The following is a 19,542-nucleotide window of genomic DNA, read 5'->3' as shown; positions in this document are numbered from 1 at the left end:
AATAAGAAAGGAAACTGGTCAGACATCAAACCCATTTGTTAAAAGAAAAGAATAGCACCATCTCAAAGGAATTTCCTTTTCTTTTTTTTTTCATTTGAACTTTGGGAAGAAAAATTTTTAAAAGTGGAAAAGTGGTCATAGATTCTCATTGCCATTTTAGTATCATTTTAAGGAGCCTCCCTTGTAGGAAAAGGATTCTTATTGTCTAAAGGATATAGATTTATCTCTCTCCTGACTCGAGAAACTAAAGTATTAATTGTGCATAATTTGCAAATTAAAGATAAGGTCAAACCAAAAAAGCTCAGCTTTTGTGACACATGAAGTTAATTCCAGAGAAGTAAGGGTTGCCTGTTGGAGTAATTGTTAAAAGATTGGTAGCTCTTTAAAACAAACCTAAGGGCAGTTAATTTTGTTTCATTTTTTTAAGAATTTAACTTTAGCTTTATTCATACCTGTTAGTTAACTTTGTGAGGGAAATAAACCTTAATGTCAGCAGCTGCCTATAAAAGATGAGGGAAACTGTGGAAACTGAGATTACAAAAATATATAAGCCTTCTTGGGGAAAATGGTTTAAGGGACTGTGTATAAAATTCATGGGACTGTATATAAAATTCTCAGGTATTTTTTGACTTTAGGAAGAATTTTAGATTTAAACTAAACCAAAATGTTCATTGTATAATTCAGTAGGAAAAACAGACTTTTCCTTCCCCCAGACAGTCATCATTTTTAGGATTCTATAGTTGCTTTGGCAGATTATTCTTTAAAGAACTTACTACCTGTACTTTAGATTAAATAGCTAAACTCTTAGGGGTTTCAGTGTTATGAGATAGTCAAAGTGCTGGAGTTTCCCTACATTTTAGATTAAAAGATATACTTTTCAAATGAGTATAGTTTTATAATGTCTTGGCCATTATGAATTTTCTGAGTAACTTGGCATGTAGGTTGTGTTTAAACCCAAGGTTTTCTGATATCAAAAAACCTCCAAATGAGAAGAATTTGATGCTCTGTGCTTGACTAGTATACCCCTATTGGTGATTCAGTTCCTCCTTTGAGTATTGTTACTATTTCCTTTTTGGAAAAATACTGCCTGTTTCCTTCATTGAATTTATTTCTGTTTTCCTTAAGTGCTCAACTTGTATGTTCCAGTTGTGATTTCTTTAGCCTTGAACCTTCTTTAAAATCTCTCTTTATGTGTTTTCACTCTTAGGTCTTAAATTGTATTGATTCTGAAGTACATGTTATATAGATAGCAAAGCAAGACTAAATTAACTATCTTCATTTAATTATGAAGTTCTTGAGCTAAAGAAGAAAACAAATTAAAAAAACACCTTTGGATACTAGGATGGTTTTGCCTTAGGTTGCTTGCCCTGTAGTATCTAATCAGATGAGATTCCCACTCCACATCTGTGACTTAGTTGCAAGCCTGATACAGTAGGGGAGTGGGTGTGCATTGCTGGTTGGTTCAAATTTCATTTGTTTTAATTAACAGCCGTTGTTTGTTCAGCATCTGTCTAGCTCTGTAGCCTCAGGCAAGGTAATTAATGTGTCTGAGCCTCAGTTTTCTCAAATGTAGTTAAGTTGTGGTTTATCGAGCACTATCAATGCTAGAGATGTTTAAGTGGTAACTTTAATAAGCTGTGCTGATGGGACTTGGAAATAAGATAGAGCCACAGTCTACATGTGATTCCCACACACCCCTCCATCAGGTAATTTTTATTTCTTTTAAGTTTCCAATTTGTAGAAGGAATTTTAGTTACAGCTTGAATTAGAGGTGAACCTAGTGTCTTATGTTTGAATAATCTGAGATGAGAGTGCAGTGCTAAGAGGCTGCTGTGATATTCAGCCTCTCATCCCCGTGTATTAAATACTTTACCCACTTTTCCTTATTAACCTGTAGTACATAGCTACAGTGCCTCGCGACACTATTTTTTTTTAAACTTTATTTTGGAGATACTAGCTGCATGATAATTGACTAGCATTGTATGTATACTCTGTGACCATAAGAAAAATATCTGTGAATCTAATCTTGAAGTTGTTAGTGTCAATTATGAGCTTGGCCCCAGAAATACAGAGATTGGTAGAGCATAACTTTTTCTTTAAAGTAACTGGTGTGGGGATGAAATGGTGTAATTAGCATCATTTGACTTGTGTCCTAACGTTGTGGACCTATAGCTGTCCGGAAGAAGCGCAAAACTATTCTTCAGACCTATGACTTGCCCTTTGCTACCTCCAAGCTTATTTTCTACTATTCTTTTTCTCCTTGTTTTAATTCAGCCACACCGACCTGTTTGCCATTTTTGGAACTCCCAAAGCACTCTCCTGCCCCAGGGCCCCTATCCCACATGCTTTTCTCTGGTACCATCACAACCTGCTCCTTTATCTTCTCTGTGTTTCTGATCAAATGTCACAAGTGAGGATATCCTAGATTATGCTATCTAAAGTAGAACCCATCCCTTCCCATGCCTACTTTCCCCTTATCCTGCTTTATTTTTCTTCATAACACTGCTATGAGACCCTATCTGTCTCTTTCCTATAGAATGTAAGTTTTTTTGGGGAAAGGACTCGGCTGGCATTGTTTCCTGCCATATCCAAGAACAGTGCCTGGTACATAGGTAGTCAGTAAAGCTTTGTTAAATGAATAAATTCTTGTTTAACAAAACCTCTGAATGTGTTAATGTAATTTCAGTTTTGATCTGAAAATCTTTAAATGTTAAAATGTTAAGAGTATCACTTCCATGTAATAAATCATGTGCAAATTCAGGTAATCAAGAAAGTATCGGCCTACATTTTTCAATCTTAAGTTGTCTATTGGAATACAAGACAGTAGTCTTTGTGAAGAGATGTCTTAAACACCCATGCACAAGAATCCAATACTTTAATCTTAGATTACTTACCTCTAAATGGTAAAATGAAGTGTTTAATATTTTATATGCGTATTATAGTAAGGAAGCAGATAGAATTTTTTGCTGTTCATTTATTGGGGGAAACTTGGCTTACTGGAATCTTTTGCATAGCTAATTGTAAACAAATTCTCTCTAGAAATAATTGTAGCAGATGTTAGTATAGATTTTCCATGGTGTTAAATAGTACTTGCTTTAGATTTAATGTGAAAAATCTTCAGCTGGGCTTCTACTTCAGATTTACAGCCATTTTAGTTTTTTATTCAAATACTCCCATGGCTTCTAGGTTTAGTTTAGTGTTTTCTGAACACCTTGTTAGGCTAATTTTTGTATTATGTATAATTGAGTGACTGACATGCCTAGATTTAGGAATGACATTATTATATACCTTGCAAATAATGTTCTTAGTGGCTGTAATTGGGGAAATTCCTATTTTGCTTAGTTCTGCTTCCTAAGTAGACTATCATAGAGGAATCCTTTATTGAGGAATGTTTCACTATTTATAAATGAATTCCTGATGGAAACTGTTGTTTTTTGTGCTGTACCTTATGTCTGTGGAATGTACAGGATATGTATCAGGTAAATACCCAGTCCAGTACAGGTCTTCCTTACCTGTCTATAGTGTTGTCTGTGTCAGTCTGTAAGTAGGATTATATCCTGGGGTTTGTAGTGGAAAGGGCAGTTGATATTTAAAGATGCCTTTTCTTTAAATGTTTTTTTTTTTTTTTTTTTGGTCTTTTTCTTTTTATAGCAACATGTGGTTAGTTATGGTCATCGCTGTGTTGCTGCTCCTTGTAGGCTCTCTTTATTAGTGTTTGAACCTAGTTATGTAGATTGGATTTAGGGAGGGGTGAAGAAGAAGCCATTAATTTGAACAAATGTGAGCCAATTGTGCTATAATTTTGACAGTGTAACTGTAGTTCTCAGACCAACTCCAAATTTAATTCAAAGTTTACTATTAATGGAATTCCAGTGTGATGATTATACATCCTAACTGCCAGTGGCTCACAAGTCTTAAAATTTTTATATTTGTCCCTGTGCTTGTAACTTTTTTTGGTGAAAGGATGTTTGGGGGGAAGGGCCTGGTACTTTGCTGTGTGGTTAAGTATTGATTAGTAAAAATTTACTAAAATTGGAATCATACACACTCTGATTATTAGAATATTTCTTTAATAGTTCAACCAAGTTTGTGTGAGCCTCTCCCATCAGCTTAGAACAGATTCTCATATTTTGCATAGATATGTAGCACAAAGAGAATATCAAGGTTTCTTTTTGTTTTTCTATTCAGGAAGCGAAGCTGACAGACCAGTTACCACTTATCATTGTGTGTGATCGATTTGACTTTGTTCATGATTTGGTGCTTTATTTATATAGAAATAATCTTCAAAAATATATAGAGATATATGTACAGAAGGTAAGTAATAATTAGATAACTTGAAGGTATGATTTTATTGTAGACTTTATTTCTCATACACTTATAAATTTTCATCCTTTTGAAATTCTCTGCCCAGTAAGAGTGGTGTAATACAGTGTCTTTGCACATTTTAATTTTTGCAGTAGAATCCTTTCTTTGATTAAAATTTCACATGAATGGCAAGAATGTAAAATATGAGAGCAATACTTCTCTGGTTGGTAAAGTTGTGTGGCCTGGAGCCCTACTAACTAAGGTATCTCTAAGAGCCCCTAGACTCCAAAGCATGGTGTTAAAACCCATCATAAATACAAATATTAGAAAATTTACCTACTTATTCCAGAGGTAGAAAGGCAGTTTTGCTATAAGAGAGACCTTTTTATTGAAAAGGCTTCCGTAGTCATTCTGTGACTGTAGCTTCCTGGGACATAATTTATCCTTTGAACCAGTGCTTAGGTAACTAATTAACCAAGCCAGACTTCCAGTAAAATTTCTCTATCTAGTTGCAAATTTAGGTTCTCGTTACTTATAAATCCAAGCTTAAGGGAGGGAAATAAATGAAGTTTTATTTTTTAAAAACGTGGTTTGCTTATTAACAATATGGTGGCATTATTCCACTTTTTTCTGTAGGTGAATCCAAGTCGACTTCCTGTGGTTATTGGAGGATTACTTGATGTTGATTGCTCTGAAGATGTCATTAAAAACTTGATTCTTGTTGTAAGAGGTCAATTCTCTACAGATGAGCTTGTTGCTGAGGTTGAAAAAAGAAACAGGTATAGTACTATTTTAACTTTGGTAGCTGGAATAGATTGGTACTCTTTCTTAGTATGGTAATGGAAAAAAATATAATTAGTCAGTGCCTAAAAGCTGTTCAGTAACACATGGAGGACAAGAAATCCTTGAAGACACCTAATTTGGAGATAAGCTAGCTGATAGCTCTGAAAGAAATCTATTGTCTGAAGGATTGCAACTCAGCTCTCACATAGAAGGAGCATCTTTTAACCTGGTTGATTACTTGTTTGCATGTTTTCTAATTATAGCTATGTGGTTTGACTTCGTGTGTGTCTTTAATGTAAACTATATAGCAAGTGTACTTTTGGTTGAGTATGATAACCAGTATACATCATAACTAATTCTTCACTGATAAATAATATGGTGTTCCTTCAAGTAAAATGAGGAAAAATGGAGTTCCCTGTGTAACTTTGGGTTAAATTATACCTAATTTGTTGTACCTTAATATGCTGATACGAATTTTTAATTTCAAATAGAGGATAATATATAGTATAAATGCTTCTCGTACTTAATTAGACCATGAAGCCCTTTTTTTTTAGCTGGAACATTGTAAGTAACTGGTATTTAGGAAATATTGATACAATAAATGAGGAATAGTGGAAAGTTACTCTAGCTATGGGAAAGGACATAAAAAAAAAAAGCCTATGGAATTTAGGAGTTTAATTTTAACCTGAGTTTGTGTTCTACTCATGGTATTCATAGAGTTTAGATTTGAATGTTTCAAACATGGAAAAATTCTGCATTTAAGGATATTGGAGATACAGTATTAAGCTAATTTAAGAGCTTGATTTTGAAGTGATTATGGGTCATAAAAATTTAACATTCAGAAAGAGGTCTCAGTTGAATCTTAAGTCCAATACCTGCAAACAAACTTGCTGTTTGTTGCATATTCCAGGCAAACAGCTATGTAGTTTAGTTAGACTACTTGATCTTTAAGTGACAAATTGTATTGTGATGAATTAGAGTCACATCTAATTTGCTAGTATGAATGTGTCTTAGCCAATCTTTGTTCTTCAGTTAACACAACACATCTGCTTGGGTTGCTCATGTTTCAAGAGCTTGATTTTTGCCTTTGTAATAAAAATTCCCATAATGGGAATGTGTTCATAATAACTACTTGAATTTGATAGTAAAAATAATAGAATACTGCTTTTTCTTTAGCTGCTTTTAAAGTTTAAACCATGGGTAAAAGGATCGTTGCAATTGAAACATAAGCTATAGCTTAGTGAAACCATGACCGTTGGTGGAGTGATAATATGACTGCTAGAATAGTTACAGAATTATTATTAAAGCTACCAGATTTTATTCCAGTATCTGTTTAGGGTACTGCCGTCTTTGGTTGTCAGTAATGTTTTATGTTACTTGTGTTGAAATTGAAAGAAAACTCAGATAATGGGGCCTGTTGCTCATACCCCACCCTCATCCTAGCCCTGCCCTGAACAAAATTTGTGAAATCTAGATATTTTGCCTAGTATAAGGCAAGGACTATCTATGAATCTATATATTTTTCCTATATCTGTATCCTATGCAGACAATGTAGCAGATAAGTCTGGGAGAGTGGAAAGACAGTCTTACATACTTGTGATGTAATCTTTAGCAAATCGTGTAACCATCCCAAAGCCTTAATTTCCCAGTTTATAATAAGACTGTCAAGACCTAAATATGGATAATGTCCATGAAAGCACACTATAGATCATAATAGAATATTGTTAGCATATCAAGTGTGTGTTAGCGTATCAAGAGTGTGTTATTTATAATACAGTATGTGTGTTTGTTTTTACTAGATTGAAACTGCTTCTTCCTTGGCTAGAGGCCAGAATTCATGAGGGCTGTGAGGAGCCTGCTACTCACAATGCACTAGCCAAAATCTACATAGACAGTAATAACAACCCAGAGAGATTTCTGCGTGAAAATCCCTATTATGACAGTCGCGTTGTTGGAAAGTATTGTGAGAAGAGAGACCCACATCTGGCCTGTGTTGCTTATGAACGTGGCCAGTGTGACCTGGAGCTTATTAATGTGAGTACTGTTAACATGTGGAAAGAAGGCTGCAGTTTTTTTTTTAACCTGTTAAATAATATCAAGCTAGTGATTTGAGGGATTAGGAGTGGAGTTAGGTAATGTGGAGGATTTTTTGGAAGATAGATTGCTTTTTTAAAACTTTGTTTGCAAATAACTGTAAACTTAAGGAAAAATGGCCACATACTATTGTATATATAGTATATGTCTATGTACATATCATCACCCTTTATCCTGATAAATCTATTAATGTTTTAGCCCCATTAACTCTGTATTCTTATGCTATCTTTCATACATACATGTGCACAGTTTTTTACTATATCATTTTTTAACCATTACAGAATAAGTTGCATTCATTATAGTCTTATACTCCTTTAGTGTGTATTTCCTAAGAATAAGAATATTCTCTTTCATAAATTATTGTTACAGCTTTCAGTCAGTGTAACATAATACTTTATTTAATTCCAGTTTTGTCAGTTGACCCAATAATGTCCTTCATAGCAGTTTTTTTCTTCCAGTCTAGGATTACATATTACATTTAATTATCATGTGTCTTTGGTCTCTTTTAATCTGGAACACTGACATGTTTATTAAAAGAATAAAAGCATTTGGTTGTTGTTTTGTTTTTAAATAATAGAATGTTCTTTACTTTGAGTTTCTCTGGTGGTTGGTTCTTCCTGATTAGATTTAGATTATACATTCCCACCCAGAATACTGCTTACGTAATATTTTGTCTTATGGTGTTACATCCAGAGGTACATGATGCCCATTTTTTTCTCATTTGTGATGTCAGTTTTTTATTAAGATGTGCAATTTCTCCATTGTATAATTATTATTTTTTCCATTGCAGATAGTAAGCAGTCTGTGAGAAGACGCTTAAGATTCATGCAAATATCCTATTGTTCATTAAAATCACCTCCCCCCCAATTTAGCATCTGTTGATTATTGCCTAGACCATTTTTAATGTGTTGCAAAATGAAGATTTTCCATCTCCAGTACTTCCTCCACATTTATCACTCAGCACTCATGTATTCCTATTTTATTCAATGGGTTATAATCCATTACTATTACTGATTTTGAGGCTCAAATTTTCCCATATTTTGCTGACGGGAACCTGGTTCCTTCACTCTGGCTCCTGTGTCTTCATGACATGTTCGTTTAATCCTTTGAGCTCTTCCTTGTATTCTGGCACAACAAGATATAACATCATTTTGTACCTTTGCAGTTCGATAACTTTTAGTGGAGAACAGTATTAGAAACTAAGGTCTGGGAGCTAGGTCAGAGCTAGGAAATACATTTATCTATCCATCCATCCTCCTGTGCACAAACACACACCTACATGCAGAAGCACATGGGAAAATAAACTGACAGGAATAGCTTTAAAACACTGAAAAGAAAGCTATGAAGGGGACTGGCCCTACTAAATATTAAAGCATATTATAGAGCCTATGTAATTAAAACAACCTGGAACTGGTTTATAAATAGACCAGTAGGAGTAGAGTAGAATATAGACTAGAAAGTCCAGAAATAGACCCCAACATCAGGGTGCTTTTTAAAAGCCATTACAAATAACTGTTATTTCTGTTGGTTGAATTTTAATAGGAAACATTTGGGTGTGACCTATTCAAGATGTTGTGTAAAACTAGTTTTTTTTCCCCCCTATAAAATAATAAGCAAAATGACCTTTAAAAGTAAATTCAGTCTATAAATGTCATTACTTTTTACCTTGAAATTAATGTTAACCTAACATTTTATTTAGGTTTGCAATGAGAATTCCCTCTTCAAAAGTCTTTCCCGGTACCTGGTACGCCGAAAGGATCCAGAACTGTGGGGTAGTGTGCTATTGGAAAGCAATCCTTACAGGAGACCGCTAATTGACCAGGTAAAATTGGCAAATGTGTGTAAGGCTCATTTTTAAACTATTAATAAAGTATTTTCCCTTAACATATACCCAAACATACTCAAATGGATGGTAATGGTATTAACTGTGAATGAACACAGTACAGAGTAGAAAAAAATTTTTTATCATAAATATATACTACAAATATTAAGTATAAAAAAATATATCACAAAAGATTTGATTTTATAAAACTTAAGTCATAGGTGAAAAGAAAATAACAAATTATTTGACCAAATTGGAACATTCAAGACAGTGGTGTCTGCAAAGATGATAATTGATAAGAGAAAATGCAGAGACTAAGAGGGTAAATGTTAAATCTCTCTGGTAAGCATAGAACTGCAAAGGACGTTTAGTCTTTTGCCTTTATAAAATTGTGAAGATGTTTTTTAAACCCTAAAAATTGAAGAGATTAAAATGGTTCTTAAATTCTGGTAGAAGTATAAATATGGTATTTCAGAAAAGAATAGAATGAAGGCCATTCCCAAGTAGATATATAAAGCTCTGTGGAAAAACACATTCATTGCAGCATCTGGGAACCATGTAAATAGACAAAAATAAAGGACTTACTGCGTTATATAATACCACATCTATGTAGTGGAATTATATATAGCTATTGAAGTGATAATGAGGAATGATTCGTATGGATAATGTTTTACTAAGTAAGGAAAAAATAGAAATTATATAATCAGGGTAATTTTTAGTACAGTAGAAGTACACATGGTGTGGGAAGTGTAGATTTGTGTAGAAAGATCTTTGGGGGGTAAATTGATTTTCCCTCCTGTCTTCTCTGTCTTCTTTGAAGTTTTCTAGTGAGAGCCCAACTTTTTTTTATTAGATAAGAAAAGTTCTGGTTAGTTTTAATACTGTCTTGAGTCTGTTACATGTTTCTTATATATCCTTTGTAGGTTGTACAGACAGCTTTGTCCGAGACTCAGGACCCTGAAGAAGTGTCAGTAACTGTCAAGGCTTTTATGACTGCAGACCTTCCCAATGAACTCATTGAACTGCTGGAGAAAATTGTTCTTGATAACTCTGTATTCAGTGAACACAGGTATGCTATGAGTGGGTTCATCTGACTGTTCATACTCAGTCTTTAATTATGGCTTATCAATTTTAGGAAAGAACAAATAGACAAAGTTTAGAGAAAGTTGCTGAATTCTTGTTCTTCTAATAGCCCCTCACTTTCATCCTACCTCCTGAGACAAATAAAAAAAACCTTTAGGTTCACGGTTCTAATTTGTTATGGCTGATAATTTTTTTTTTTTTTTTTTGATGCACATCTTTATTTAAAACATGCATCCAACATTAATTCAGAGTTGTTGGGGAAGAAAAAGATTTTTAACCTTATAAAAGGAGATGAAAGTGTAGACAATTTTTAATTTTTCCTTCATATATATATATGTGATTCTTAATACAGAAAATAGCCTCATCACTGATAAATAAGTTGGAAAAAAATTTATATTTGCTCAGCCTTGCACAAAATGTTTTCATTTATGTGAAGGGATATTTGAGAGGGACAGGCTATTCTGGAATAGAGTGACAGGGCATCAGAAAACAAAGTTTGTTTCAGTAAGTATAAAAACATAGTAGATGTCACCATAAATCCCTAATATTCAGAAACAAACAACAAATGTACATTGATCTTAATCAGCACATCATAAAACAACTTGCTTCCAACCAAATATAGCAAAACCTCACTAACACAGTAAATTTAAAGAGATTTAGGCTAAATTTTGAACTGAATGTTGAAGTATATTTACCACATGCAAGTATGTGTTAATTTTTTTTAATTCAATTTTATTGTGATATGTTCACATACCATACAGTCCTCCAAAGTATGCAATCAGTTGTTCACAGTACCATCATATAGTTGTGCATTCATCACCCCAATCTATTTTTTGAACATTTTCCTTGTACCAGAAAAAGTGAAAATAAGAATAAAATATAAAAGTAAAAAAGACACTCAAACCACCCCCACCCCCCTATTTTTCATTTAGTTTTTTGTCCCCATTTTTCTACTCATCCATCCATAAACTGGATAAAGGGAGTGTGATCCACAAGGCTTTCACAATCACACTGCCACCTCTTGTAAGCTACATTGTTATACAACCGTCTTTAAGAGCCAGGGCCACTGGGTTGCAGTTTGATAGTTTCAGGTATTTACTTCTAGCTATTCCAGTGCATTAAAACCTAAAAAGCATTATCTATATAGTGCATAAGAATGTCCACCAGAGTGACCTCTCAACTCCATTTGGAATCTCTCAGCCACTGAAACTTTATTTTGTTTCATTTTCTATCCCCTTTTTGGTCGAGAAGATGTTCTCAGTCCCAGGATGTCAGGTCCAGATTCATCCCCGGGAGTCACATCCCACGTTGCCAGGGAGATTACATCCCTGGGAGTCAGATCCCATGTAGGAGGGAGGGATAATCTTTTTAAATATTGCATTCAAATATCTCCCTTTTGTTTTTCTTTTAAAGAAATCTGCAAAACCTCCTCATCCTCACTGCAATTAAGGCTGATCGTACACGCGTTATGGAATATATTAACCGCTTGGATAATTATGATGCCCCAGATATTGCCAATATTGCTATTAGCAATGAGCTCTTTGAAGAAGCATTTGCCATTTTCCGGAAATTTGATGTCAATACTTCAGCAGTGCAGGTAAGTTATTAAATGTAATGCCTTCTGATTCAGTGTAGGCATGGACCTGTGACACAGTTTGTTTCTGTGGTAATAGAAAAGTGATAAAATATTAACAGTAAGATCCATTTTACTGTAACCCTAATTTAAAAAATTGCTTGTTTAGGTCTTGATTGAACATATCGGAAACTTGGATCGGGCATATGAGTTTGCTGAACGTTGCAATGAACCTGCAGTGTGGAGTCAGCTTGCAAAAGCCCAGTTGCAGAAAGGAATGGTGAAAGAAGCCATTGATTCTTATATCAAAGCGGATGATCCTTCATCCTACATGGAAGTTGTTCAGGCTGCCAATACTAGTGGTATGACATTTTATTTTTATTGGTTTGAGGCCTCAGAAAACGTACCTAAGCTATAATTAATCTAAGAAGTAAAATGTCTATTTGGAATTATGTATTAGTTAGCTACTCCATAGTTACTCTTGAAAACTTTTAACCTTCCATATTAGTCCCACATAAAGACAGGCTGTGTTTTGTGAACTTAATAAGTTTTGGGGGGAGATTATTTTCTTGTGTTTTGAAGTCTTATAAAATCCTGAGAGGTCCCTACTTTTATAACTTTAAGGAAAAGTTCATTTGTTTAGTGCAATTTTAGTTGGATATCACTCCTTAAATTAGTCTTACTCAGTAATGTTTCCTCAGAAAGGAGGTTGGTAGCAAGTGTCATTTACTTGAGTAAAAAGATTGTGTTAGTGTTTGGATTTATTTATTTATTTTTCTTTATCTAGGAAACTGGGAAGAACTGGTGAAGTACTTGCAGATGGCCCGTAAGAAGGCTAGGGAGTCCTATGTGGAGACAGAATTGATATTTGCACTGGCTAAAACAAATCGTCTTGCAGAATTAGAAGAGTTCATCAATGGGCCAAATAATGCTCATATCCAACAAGTGGGTTTTGTATTCAAATTTTTTAAATGGTGTAAAAAATAATGAACAACTTGATTAGTTTAATAGGATCAACATATCACAATTGAAGATAGCCAGGGAAAAATATTACAGGAAAAAAATTGTTGAACTCAGCTGATGGTAAAATCTTACTGAAAATGGATTTTTCCCCCAGGTTGGTGATCGTTGTTACGATGAAAAAATGTATGATGCTGCTAAATTGTTGTACAACAATGTTTCCAATTTTGGACGGTTGGCATCAACTCTGGTTCACTTGGGTGAATATCAGGCAGCTGTTGATGGAGCTAGGAAAGCTAACAGTACTCGAACATGGAAAGAGGTAATCTAAACAGAATTTTGAATGAAGAATTAAAATCTCTGCAAAATGCTTTTTAAACTGATCCATTGTATTAATTAACCATGCCTTTTGCATTTACATAAATGAAATGTTTCATTCTAGGTCTGCTTTGCCTGTGTGGATGGGAAAGAGTTCCGACTGGCTCAGATGTGTGGGCTTCATATTGTAGTTCACGCAGATGAATTAGAGGAACTTATCAACTATTATCAGGTAATAAACAGGGGTCTTATATGAGTTGAGACCCTTTGCAAAAGATATTATCTTTAATTCCATGTTTCTCTTGTTTAGGATCGTGGCTATTTTGAAGAACTGATAACCATGTTGGAAGCAGCATTGGGACTTGAGCGAGCTCACATGGGGATGTTTACCGAATTAGCTATTCTATATTCTAAATTTAAGCCACAGAAAATGAGGGAGCACCTGGAGCTGTTCTGGTCCAGAGTGAATATTCCAAAGGTAACCAACATTTAACATCGTGAAACAAAAATAGTGAAAACCTTAATAATTCAAAATATCTTTTTTTTTTTTAAATGACCATTAGCTAGAATCAGAGACCCACATTTGAAGCAATTAAATCCTTCCTTCACAGGTGCTAAGAGCTGCAGAACAAGCTCATCTTTGGGCAGAATTAGTGTTTTTGTATGACAAATATGAAGAATATGATAATGCCATAATTACCATGATGAATCATCCAACTGATGCATGGAAAGAAGGGCAGTTCAAAGATATCATTACCAAGGTGTGTACCTTCAGAAAGTAAAGGCTTCAGAAGGAGAAAGCTCATCAGGAAATAACTCTGACTTATTTATGAATTTTTTTCTTTTTTAGGTTGCCAATGTAGAACTTTACTACAGAGCAATACAGTTTTACTTAGAATTCAAGCCGCTTTTGTTAAATGATTTGCTAATGGTGCTGTCTCCACGGCTGGATCATACTCGTGCAGTCAATTATTTCAGCAAGGTAATAACTTTAAACAAAAGGTTCATAGCAGAGAACTCAAACATACTTGGATAACTTTTGTCCATGTAACTTCAACAATGTGTTAAATTTGCATCACTGTTTATTTTAAAGGTTAAACAGCTACCACTGGTGAAACCATATCTGCGTTCTGTTCAGAATCACAACAATAAATCTGTGAATGAATCCCTCAACAATCTCTTTATTACAGAAGAAGATTATCAGGTAAAACCTTTGGTTCTTGCATATATTCTCAAAACTCGGGTTATGATTGGTTCCTCGATTTGGCTGCTTACTTGATACTGAAAATCTTGGAAAAAAAAATCATACCTTTATAAAATCTTAGAGCACCTTTGGTGACTTAATTGTTACAGAATTAGATTGAAGAACCTTGATATGTTCACAGATTATAACTCCAGAGTGTGATGATTCAAACATCAGGCTGTTGTATTACATGTTTGTCATATAATGAGCTCAGTTACCAAGAAGGATGGTACATAAATGTTAAACTAAAATAAATACTGATTTGGAATTTGAATGGCTTTGTTTTATTTCTTTAAGGCTCTGCGAACATCAATAGATGCTTATGACAACTTTGACAATATCTCGCTTGCTCAGCGTTTGGAAAAACATGAACTCATTGAGTTCAGAAGAATTGCTGCTTATCTCTTCAAAGGCAACAATCGCTGGAAACAGAGTGTAGAGCTGTGCAAGAAAGACAGTCTTTACAAGGTAGATAAAAGTTGGGGGTTTTGGAGCTGGGGCTGTCACTCTCTGTTAAGCCAAGTATTAGGTGATCTGTATAAATGGTATATTACAAAAAAATAATATATTCTATAAAAAGTATTAGTTCTTGTGCATAAGAGAAGTGATGTTAAATCCCCACTTAAAGAATGCTTTAACGTGTATGTTCTTTTTCTTTCAGAATTTTCTTTGGAATGATTTTACTCTGGTGGTTCTCTCCCTTCCCCCTCCTGAACAAATAATTAAGTTTTTGGGGATGTTCCCATTGTATTATTTCCTTCAGGATGTTGCAAGTTTAATATTTGACTTTCTTTGTTTCCTTTGAATAGGATGCAATGCAGTATGCCTCTGAATCTAAAGATACTGAATTGGCTGAAGAACTCCTACAGTGGTTTTTGCAGGAAGAAAAGAGAGAGTGCTTTGGAGCTTGTCTCTTTACCTGTTATGATCTTTTAAGGCCGGATGTTGTCCTGGAAACTGCTTGGAGGCACAATATCATGGATTTTGCCATGCCCTATTTCATCCAGGTCATGAAGGAATACTTGACAAAGGTAATGAGTCCTCCAAGTTAATTCAGAGCTAATTATCATGAGGATATGTAAAATTCCACATGCAGGCTTTTTTTTTCTAATGTTTTTCTCTAATAGAAGTTAGTTGATCATAAAATATTCCTATTCTCTGTGTATTTTAAAAATTGCTGACAAATGCTACTTAACTGGAAAGGGAATTCAGACATCATTTCTCAGAATGTTTACCTTCAGTATATGACTGGAAGGTGAACAGTATTACTTTCATATTATATGATTGGTATTTTAAAAAAAATGATAACTTTTTTTCAAACATTTTTTTCAAAACAGCATTCTTCCCAAAATCAGTTCTTGTAACTGGTAGCATGGATAGTGTAGATTCCCTTTTATTTGGTTGGTTCTTGACTTTCATGTCTATGCGTGTTCCCCTGGGAAGCTGCGTGTATATTCTTAACATTCTGTTAATCACCACAATTTTTTGTTAGTTTAGCCCCTTATTTAAAACTATCATAGGAAGTTAACAATTAACCACGTTTCCCAAAACACATTAAACAAGCTGGGGGTATAATCAATCACCTTTTAAAATTCACTGTTCATCTTAATGTCCCTTTTTGTTGTTAAAATATGTTTTACTCACTCTACCTCTCAATAGTTATTAGCTTTCTTACTATAGACCATTTTCAGATGGTCTTAAAGGATCCACTTCTGCAAAGCAAAACATGTTTAAAATCAGAGTCTGGGGACAAAAAAGCACTACTAACAACCCCCAGTATATTGAATTTTTCCTTTTGATACCTCTCATTAGATACCATTGTGTTGGGTTATACTTTTTTTAACTGAACATTTTCTGTGTATAAACTGCTTTAAATTCAGTGTAAGAGAAAAAAAAAATTTCCTTATCCTTAGCTTCTTTTCTTATGCATAATGCTGACTTGTGAGAACTGGCTCTAAGCTGCTGTTAACCAAAGTGCTGTAAATTTTACTAGAGATAAGCTGCTTTCTTTCGCTGACTACAGCATAAATTCTTCTGCAATAAACTCTGAAGTTAAAATATATCTATATATAAATTCTAAATTTTGCTTCCAGTATGCCCTTATTTTCACTTCTCTCATACCTTTTTTAGTGGTTAGATGTTTCGCCCCTAAACCTTTGTTGCTGATTCTATCTTTTTATGCTCAATATGGAATTTGATTTTTTTCTAAGCTGCACCTTCTGAATTCCTTTGCAGGTTGATGCAATAAAGGAAAAGGTGAAAGTTGATTCTTTTCCATCTTTAAGTCTGGAGGACTAAGTCTAAGGAATTTGCATGATTTTTTTTTCCTTCCTTTTCTCCACTGCTGCTGCTGCTTTTTCCCCCCAATAAATTTTCACTAAAGCCTCTGCAAGTCCCTTGAAACATAACTATAATAGAGCTTTAGGACATTAGTAGATGTTTGCTACTAATCGGCTAATAGGCTTTAGGAAGGGCAGGAGGCTAATCAGTAGTTGGTTCACAGTCTCTTAAATATATCATTGAAAACAGTTTGGTGAGTTTCCATATTAATTCCAAAGTTTAAGGAAATTTTTCTTCCCTGTCAGGGTATCTGGACCGTAATAGGATTTTCATAATATTTGAAATAAAACAGCCTCTGGTTTTATTTTGTGAGCTTGCCTGACAGTCATTGAATTTCTGTATGTATGTATATGCCCTGAAAGGTTTTGGGCACCTTTTTTTTCTTTTTCCTTTTTTTTTTTTTTTTTTTTCCTTTTTTGGTATTGAAGGACTGTGATCCAGTTTCTGATCTCTTGATTCTTACTAATTTTTTTTGCTGAAAGTAGATACAGTACATACTAGCTGCTTCCGAAGAGACTTTCCTCATGTTTCTCCAGGTGTCCAGTTCTTATGGTGCTAGTCCATTTTCAAGAGGAATCAAAGCTTTTGAATCACGAGAGCCAAGCTTGCTATAATTTGTTGCTGAGTAATATGGAATACTTCTGTATATAATAAAGCAAAATTAACTTACACTTTCAGTAATAACGCCCACCTCTGAAGCTACCTAAAATATGCTCTCTTATTTTCAGTTGGCTTGTCCAGCTAGGTCAAATTTAGGCAGCTTTTGGTTGCTGCTTCCTTCATTGGCTTGTCTCCATCCTGATATAAATGAGAGGATATTACAGACTTATGTCTGGTATCAAATTGTAGTTAGGAAGGGGTGGGAAAGTAGAGGAGAGTTGAAATAAATTTAAAAGATTTCAGGTGGGGGGCAATGCCTTGGGGTTGTGTTGAATAAATTGGAGTCACCACTGGAACTTAGGGCAAACCTGAGTAAAATGCATTGTGTGTGAGGCCCTTCAGCAGCTAGTAAGCAAGGCAGTTAGAAAGTGTGTGTGAAAAATAGGTAATTGAACTGCAGTGTTATGCATTGTTTTAAATCAAGCATGTACAACAGTCATTGCAATTACATCATACTACTTTTGAAACTCTTAAAGCATTGCTGTGGGCTGTGTGTGTTTCTTGAGAGCCTGTAGAGCAACAGTCATCTTCAGATCTCACTTCTTGCTTCAGTACTTTTGCCTTTTTTTCATGCACACATACACCAAAATAACTGACTGCATGTTAACTTTTCCTCTGCAGCATATTGCAGTCTTTGTGGAAAAGCCTTTTACATTTCAGTGTTTTTTCAAATAGTACAGATGGAACTGAACCCCAGTGACATGCTTGCCTATAATTACTATTTTTTTAAAATCCAAGGATCAGAAACTTTTGTTACAACACTTAAAAAAGGTTGTGTTCATAAAAGCCTACTCAGCTTTCTTTTTGGAGCAATCTAAATTGGGTCAGTGAAAACAAAAATTGGATGATGTGGTACCAGAGGCTATCCCATAGTATAGAAAAATTTAAATGTTTTTTGCTTAGCTTGATGCTACTCCTTAAGAGTACCCACTTCACCCCCCACTTCCACCCCCTATACCCAACCTGCCTATGTCTGTGCTTGGGCATTCTGATACTGCTAGCTCTTCTACAACTTCCATGTATTTCTGTAATAGGACTTCTGTGTTCAGCATCTGATTCAGACATTAACTCTTAAACATGTTCACTTTAGATCCTTTTCCTTGAAACTCTGAAAATATATTGTGCAGTGGTGTTTTTTGTTTCATTTTCTTTAGACATTCTTAATATAAAGGCATCCATGTATTTTTCTTTATAACTTCTTTAGCTTACACTTGGATACACTGGTTAACAAAATTCCAGTGACCCCTGAGGCACGGAATTATGCTGTAATCATTTTTGTTGTAAGTTGGATGCCAAAGTAGATGCTCCTCATGTAACTTATATTACATAATAGTCTTTAGTTTGTATATTGAGGTAAGGTGGAACATGTGGACATTTAGGCTATAAAACAGAATAGTGTAAAAGCAAACCCTAATCCATTTTATCTGAAAAACCAAATTCAAATTAATGCATCTAGAGTCTCCATAGACGTACTTATCTCAAATTTTCAGGTCCCTGACAAATACATACAAAATTCTCTCCTAACCTTAATAGTTAATGTGACAACTCAAAGACACTATTTTATAGTTTCAAATAGAAACAAGAGGTGCTGCTTTAAGTTTTTTATGACCTGGTTTTTACAGCTCTTTCATTATCATTTTTCATTTCCCTGTCATTTTTGTGAGAGATTCTTCACTACTTGTCTTTTTGAGGAACATTAATAAAATGTTTCTCTGCTTTCCGCCCCCATTCCACCCAACACTTTGAAAACCACTGGTTAGTAGATAACACTGAGATTACCAGTTTAGGTTTACTTACCCTGTAATGAATGACCAAATATGAGGCCTTGGTTGAGGTTTCAATTTTTAAATATAGTTTAAAAGACAAATGAAAGTAGTATGGTAAGGAGACTCCCCAATACCTAATTATTCATAGAATTACAGAATCAAATCAAGTTAGCCCTAGAATAACCTTTACAGCTCACCTCATTCAACCTTCTCAATGTATAGAAAAGGGAATTTGAGGACCGATGCAGTGGTTTGCCCAAGATCACACACAACTAGTTAGTGCGACCACCTAGGTATTCTAACTCCTTTCCTTTCCCAATACATTCGGACTCCTCTGCAGTATTGTTTCTACTTCGATTTAGAATAGCTAGCATACCAAAGTCATTTACTTCTGGCTTAAAAGAAAAAATTTTTCCCTCAAAGAACGTGGGGCAAAATTAGTCTTTTCTAGTTACTTCTTTGAAAGTAGAGCCATGTAGCATTAAAATTTGCAGCCTGTCTTTGGATAAAAAAAAGATTGTATATGGAGCCACTTCAGTCTTAAATTTCAATCTGGACCTATAACCATTATCAGCAAAAGCTGCACACAATTTGC

At 34.6% G+C, this 19,542-nt stretch overlaps 1 protein-coding gene across 2 annotated transcripts in view; it reads left to right on the top strand.

Annotated features, from left to right (window-relative positions):
• CLTC (clathrin heavy chain) overlaps positions 1 to 19,542 on the top strand; it is a 76,826-nt gene that overhangs the window by 52,818 nt on the left and 4,466 nt on the right. The window contains exons 15-31 of one of the 2 annotated variants that reach the window (XM_037808279.1): positions 4,189 to 4,314; positions 4,942 to 5,084; positions 6,888 to 7,122; positions 8,882 to 9,004; positions 9,928 to 10,073; positions 11,501 to 11,684; positions 11,830 to 12,022; positions 12,448 to 12,605; positions 12,778 to 12,942; positions 13,063 to 13,170; positions 13,249 to 13,416; positions 13,550 to 13,699; positions 13,789 to 13,920; positions 14,032 to 14,142; positions 14,479 to 14,649; positions 14,991 to 15,212; positions 16,417 to 16,437. In XM_037808279.1, the coding sequence (XP_037664207.1) occupies positions 4,189 to 4,314; positions 4,942 to 5,084; positions 6,888 to 7,122; positions 8,882 to 9,004; positions 9,928 to 10,073; positions 11,501 to 11,684; positions 11,830 to 12,022; positions 12,448 to 12,605; positions 12,778 to 12,942; positions 13,063 to 13,170; positions 13,249 to 13,416; positions 13,550 to 13,699; positions 13,789 to 13,920; positions 14,032 to 14,142; positions 14,479 to 14,649; positions 14,991 to 15,212; positions 16,417 to 16,437 (2,556 nt within the window). The remainder of the gene's footprint in view (positions 1 to 4,188; positions 4,315 to 4,941; positions 5,085 to 6,887; positions 7,123 to 8,881; positions 9,005 to 9,927; positions 10,074 to 11,500; positions 11,685 to 11,829; positions 12,023 to 12,447; positions 12,606 to 12,777; positions 12,943 to 13,062; positions 13,171 to 13,248; positions 13,417 to 13,549; positions 13,700 to 13,788; positions 13,921 to 14,031; positions 14,143 to 14,478; positions 14,650 to 14,990; positions 15,213 to 16,416; positions 16,438 to 19,542) is intronic. The other variant, XM_037808280.1, reaches the window with a different exon arrangement.

The sequence above is a fragment of the Choloepus didactylus genome, chromosome 18 (assembly GCF_015220235.1).
Source record: "Choloepus didactylus isolate mChoDid1 chromosome 18, mChoDid1.pri, whole genome shotgun sequence".
Taxonomy (NCBI): domain Eukaryota; kingdom Metazoa; phylum Chordata; class Mammalia; order Pilosa; family Megalonychidae; genus Choloepus; species Choloepus didactylus.
This window is presented reverse-complemented; position numbering and strand designations above follow the sequence as displayed.